General features: G+C 44.6%; 1 protein-coding gene across 1 annotated transcript; it reads left to right on the top strand.

Annotated features, from left to right (window-relative positions):
• The first annotated feature begins 1,301 nt into the window (after positions 1-1,301).
• Mkrn3 (makorin ring finger protein 3) lies at positions 1,302-4,020 on the top strand. The gene has a single exon (XM_076544075.1). The coding sequence runs from the start codon at positions 1,398-1,400 to the stop codon at positions 3,207-3,209; it is 1,812 nt and encodes a 603-aa protein (XP_076400190.1). The 5' UTR covers positions 1,302-1,397; the 3' UTR covers positions 3,210-4,020.
• The last annotated feature ends 1,677 nt before the right edge of the window (positions 4,021-5,697 follow it).

The following is a 5,697-nucleotide window of genomic DNA, read 5'->3' as shown; positions in this document are numbered from 1 at the left end:
TGAATCTTTTTTGTTTTTCTAAGTAAGTTACACAAGAATCTTTTTGCTTATTCTAGTCTCCCTATTTCATGTTTATTTTGCTTAATTTCCCTGGTTTTATTACTTTTCTTGTTTGATGATATTCTTCCTTGCTTAGTTTTGTTTTGTTGGTTTTGTTTAGTTGGGACTTACACTTTGATTTGGATGATTCTATCATAGATATAAAGTTTCTTTATATTTAGGCTATAGGAGTCTCTCAAACAAAATTCTACTTTTAGAAAAAAAAGAGTAGTAAGTTAAATATTTGAAACATTGTAAATTCAAATCGTCAGTAGGGAAAGGAAGAAAGCATGATTATTACAAAAAAAAAAAAAAAACCACCATAAAACGACATTATAAAAGTCAGTTTGTCAGCATGGTAAGTACCCTTAGCGTTTTAGCAATACATATACAAATTATTAGCCAAATAGAATATATATACAAAATGAAAAAAAAAAAACCCTCAGTATGGAAATGGAAATGAGGCGCTTTAGGTTGGTATTTCGAAAGGCTCAGCACAGGATGCAAAGACAGGCGGCAAACAAAGGGTCTCCGTGAATCCAGCCAACAGAGAAAAGTTAAAACCTGGGTCACTCTCCGACCTTTATTAAGCTGCCGTAAATGCTGGTCAAAGCCCCGGCTTCTACACTGTTCGTTGGGGGCGCGGGGGAGGCATTTGACAAATGACAAGACAGGCATTTGAAAGGCGCTGAACAGCTTCAGGTCCGAGGGCTCCCTTCTCATTAACGTACTCCAGATTAACCCTTCCAGGGGAGAGACCCCAAGAAATCCTGTCGTTTCTGCATGCGCCAAAGCCGAAACGCCTCGGCAGAGACAATATGGGATTTTAAAAATTCGTCGCCCATAGACAAAAGGCGGAGTGAACGGAGGGATAATTTGTAATATTTATGCGCGAAATGTTTTAAAAGCTCCAAGAGCCGCAGACTGCAATGGCAAGGACTATAGCGTTTTCTTACACAAAAAGAAAGCAATGAAATACAGTGTGTACGATCGAAACCGGGAGTGATTAAAACGTCAACCTTGAGGGGAAACAACGTGGAAACGGGGTCTGGGGGCTTCAGAGTTGCATTAGGAACGACCGACCACGGCTCCGCAAGCCGGTAAGGTGCGAGACAGACATGGCGGAAGCAACTTCCGCTTAAACACCGAAAGTGGTGTCTCAACCGGAAGTGTCCGTCTGCCTGCAAGCAGGTAGGAACTAAAGTTCACAGGGGGTCGGTTTCTAGTGGGAAGACAAAAATTGGTGCACTTCCGCCCGGGAATCCGCCGATCGGTCCAGCTCCAGCTCCGCCGATTCAAACTCAAAAAAGATATAATATTAAACGTTTTTTGGACAGTTTAAGGGACGCGTAGCACCGATGGAAGAGTCTGCAGCTCCCAGGAGGCCCCACGCGGCCGCAGGTGCCGAGGCAGGTGCTGAGGGGGGGGAGGGTGTGTCTGTTCCCCCCCTTCCCGAATTTGAGGCTTCTGGAGCCTCTGCGGTGGTTAGTTCAGCCTCTGTGCAAGAGGCATCGGGCCTGGCACCCTTTCTTGTGGTTCCTGTGCTTGAAAACCGTCGCACGGCGAGTCCTCGGCTGGCTCCAGCCGAAGGGGGCGGAGCCCGGTCTCGTTCTGAGCGCAACAGCGGCAACTGGACCAAGCAAATCCTCTGCAGGTATTATCTGCATGGGCAGTGCAAGGAGGGCGATAACTGTCGCTATTCTCATGACTTCTCTGGGCGGCGGAAAGCTAGGGGGGGCCAAGATTCTCAGCCTCGGGCCTCTGCAGATAGAGGGCCCAAGATGGCCACTGAGTGGGAGCCCCCGACTCAGGAAGTGGCGGAAGCCCCCCCTACTGCATCCTTCAGCTTTTTGCCTCTCATTGGCTCGGCTGCTGAAAGGGGCTTCCCTGAAGCTGAGATTGGCAGCGCAGGCATTGGCTCAGCTGCTGAAAGGGGCTTCACTGAAGCAGAGATTGACAATGCAGGCCTGGCAGCAGCTGCTACGGGAGGAGCGGGTGCGGAAGGCTGGGAGGGGGCAATTGAGTTTGTTCCTGGACAGCCCTACCGAGGTCGCATGGTCCCCCCGCATGGTCCCGAGGCTCCTCTGCCGAGACCCCGGGCTCCTCTGCCGAGACCCCAGGCTGCTCTGCCGAGCCCCCAGGCTCCTCTGCCGAGCCCCCAGGCTGCTCTGCCGAGCCCCCAGGCTCCTCTGCCGAGCCCCCAGGCTCCTCTGCCGAGCCCCCAGGCTCCTCTGCCGAGCCCCCAGGCTCCTCTGCCGAGCCCCCAGGCTCCTCTGCCGAGCCCGGCAATTGAGAGAGAGCACAGGGCTAGGAGGAGCCCGCCAATTGACAGAGAGCACATGGTTATGGGCATGGGGATGCTGCTGCCGCTTTGCCGCTTTGCTGCCCGGGGAGAATGCCTCCGTGGGGAGCGCTGTGCATACCCCCATGGAGAAATGTGCGACTTGTGCGGGCAGCAGGCCTTGCACCCTTGGGATGCGGCCCAGCGGGATGTGCATAGAAGGGCCTGCATTGAAGCCCATGAGAGAGATATGGAGCTCTCCTTTGCTGTGCAGCGCAGCATGGACAAAGTGTGTGGCATCTGCATGGAGGTTGTCTATGAGAAAGCCGACCCCAGGGAACGCCGCTTTGGCATCCTTTTCAGCTGCAACCACACCTTCTGTCTTAGGTGTATCCGCAGGTGGAGAAGTGCCACACAGTTTGAGAACAGGATCAGTAAGTCCTGCCCACAGTGCAGGGTCTCCTCTGGCTTTGTCATTCCTAGTGAGTTCTGGGTGGAAGAGGAAGAGGAGAAGGAGAAACTTGTTCGGCAATATAAGGAGGGAATGAGCCACAAAGCCTGCAGGTATTTTGCTGGAGGCCTAGGTCACTGCCCATTTGGAGAATTCTGTTTTTACAAGCATGAATATCCCGAGGGCTGGTTTGAGCATTTTCCGAGGCCAGATGGTGGTGGACCGTCAAACGCATACTGGCATCAAGTTTTGGAGCCCGTGCAATTGCGAGAGGGAAAAGTGCTGTTTAAAAGCCGTAAAAAGGAGCTTTCTGTACTTCGCCTTGCCAATCAGTTGCTTAAGAAGTTGCTTTGCCTGAGAGGCAGTTTTTCCTTCACTGATGACCGCTGGCTCTTTCTTCAGTACCAGCTGGAAGAATATTTCAATTTGAATCTGTAGTATCATGCTGTGGCATGTGGTCTAGTCTGCTAAGGCTCTGTTGTCTGCTGTTGCTTATTTCCCTTTACTGAATGACAAACCTATTGCTTTCAAAGGCTGTTGTGGCAATCTTTATGCAGTATTCCTGTTTTCTTCTCTATTTCCCATTTCTTCTCACTAGGATTGTGATGTTTCTCTGTGTTGCAAAATAACAAGAAATCTTAAAAGTATTGTTTGGTGGAATTAATATTTCTGTCAGCTGATGACTTGTGGTGTTTTCCCAACAGGATTCAATCACTTCTAGTCTAGTGTTTACAGTTTCTCATTGTGAAGTCCCTTAAGAGTAAATGTGACAAGGTGACAAAAGTCTTTAACTGAATTATGAGCTTTTGCTATATAGCCTTAAAAAAAATGGACCCTTACAGGGCCTTGCAGCTGCTGTCTGTGTTTGTTTACATGTCTGTTTCTTCCCTTCTCTTTCAAGTGCACTTGTTAACTTGTGGTTGCTTTGTGGTTCTGTTTTACTTGACCAAAATGAGGTGCATATGTTTACATGTTTTTATCCTGTTTGGCTTGATGTGAAATTATTTATATTTGGAAATATATATTTAAGAGTGATATATATATGCGTATATGTATACAAAGATGTACTTGAAAACGTTGGAAACAAATACCCACTATAATATATATGTTTGAAGTAATGAAATAAATGCAGACTGAAAGCCTAATGTTAAAGTCTAGATGTATGGACTGTGTGTGAATTGTGTGGATAATTTCTCTGCCCCTGCACTGATGTCAGTGATCAGCATCTAATAAAAATGACTGCTATGTGTATTGGACTCTTTTTAAAGGACTTATAAAACATGACTTTGATAATTCTTATGATAGCATTAACAGCTTCTCCATTGTTACAGTTACCAATACATGTGCCTCTGCATGTAGCCAACATCTCATTTTTCTTAACGGTGGCAATTCCTGAACTCAAATACACAGTTGTTTATGGTCATATCTTAAATACCTGGTTCTTTTTATACTTTAGAAGCAAAGGACTGTTGCTAAAATAATTTCATAATAAAAATTATAAGACCATCAGAGAAAATGATAATAAATATTGAAACAGTCAGAATATAAGAATGGAAATTAAAAAAGTGAGGCATAGGACTTTTAAAATGTTAAACATTATAATACTGGTGTCTTCTAATGCAAATAAGCCATAGTTTGACCTAAGAGCCATTTTTAAAAAAATCAAAGTTTATTTTACTTGCTTTAAATGAATCTACATTCTACTTAACATGCACAATCACAGTTAAAATGAGAAATCAGGAGGATTGGGGTAAAAGTAACTGCAGGTGCTGTCAGTGTAATAGACTGAGTTTCTAATAAACATTGCTGGAGGAGAGAAATGTGAAAGCAATAAATCATAATTGATCTCAAATATGTAACTTCATATTTTGTACTTATGTGACACAAGTTAAGCAAATGAAAAATTCAAAGAGACAGCACAGTTCAAGTGCTCAGTGGACAGTTTTACTACATCTTTTAGTAAATGAATAAATTTTTATTCAGTCACTAAACAGTACAGATTCAAGCCTCCCAATTGTGTAGAACAGAGTGCATTTTTCTTGGCTGAAGTTGCTCAAAATTATGCTATGGATCTCCATTTTCTGGTGTACACCATGTTCTGACTATGTAGCAAGTAACAAAGCCAAATTGCAGAATTTATGTTTTGTTACAAACCATACTTTGAAGTACTGGTTTGTCAGAAGGACCTTGTGTGACACTTGTAATTTTTCCTGTGTGGTGAAATAAATGAGGTAGAAAAAGTAGTTACAGCAAGAATGGAGTAAAAGTAATACATTTACAGAACACATGAAATTAGATGACTGCTGCCCCTACCCCACACATATTAAGGCTCAGAAAAAGTGTGTGGCTTAATGTGCAGCTCTTAAGCATGGATTGGTCAGCCAGGTGCAGCAGGGCATGAACAAGCTTCCACAAAATGGGACATTTTGGGGCTTCTATCTATGAGTTGCAAGACTCAGTGTTTCAGAGTCTATTGTTCACAAGTGTAGCTTAGCTTCCCATATTGTAGCATGCCCTCTCCCTTCTGATGTAATTACTGGTATTCTGAAACTGTGGTACTCTATGGGATATGGCATAATGCTTCCCTCTTAATTCCAAACAATGCATCAGTTAGGAGGCCCTGGACAGCTATTTTCTCATGGGCTCGGAGTTGGGGGTGGGTCAGATAAACCAACTAAAGAATGAGTCCAGATGGGGCACTTATGAGGACTGCTGATTGTCAGCTCTCAAGGAGTTTCCATAGTGGCTAAGATATGGTGGTGGGGGGGCTTGATTTGAGCTTTGAAAGCTCTGGAAAGTCTCTTAGTGTACACTGCACAACCTCATAAAATGACAGAATTTTATTCAATGAGCATATTGAAATAGGAAATCATAATAAATGTCAGGAGTTATAGTAGTTTTAAGGCCAGTAGAAAAATGGCATGGA

Source organism: Peromyscus maniculatus, chromosome 1 (assembly GCF_049852395.1).
Source record: "Peromyscus maniculatus bairdii isolate BWxNUB_F1_BW_parent chromosome 1, HU_Pman_BW_mat_3.1, whole genome shotgun sequence".
Taxonomy (NCBI): domain Eukaryota; kingdom Metazoa; phylum Chordata; class Mammalia; order Rodentia; family Cricetidae; genus Peromyscus; species Peromyscus maniculatus.
Note: the sequence above shows the minus strand (reverse complement) of the source record. Positions and strands in the feature narration are given on the sequence as shown.

Bases quoted from the DNA above. Each gene is read 5' to 3' on its own strand.
- Mkrn3 (XM_076544075.1), top strand. From the start codon at position 1,398: ATGGAAGAGTCTGCAGCTCCCAGGAGGCCCCACGCGGCCGCAGGTGCC.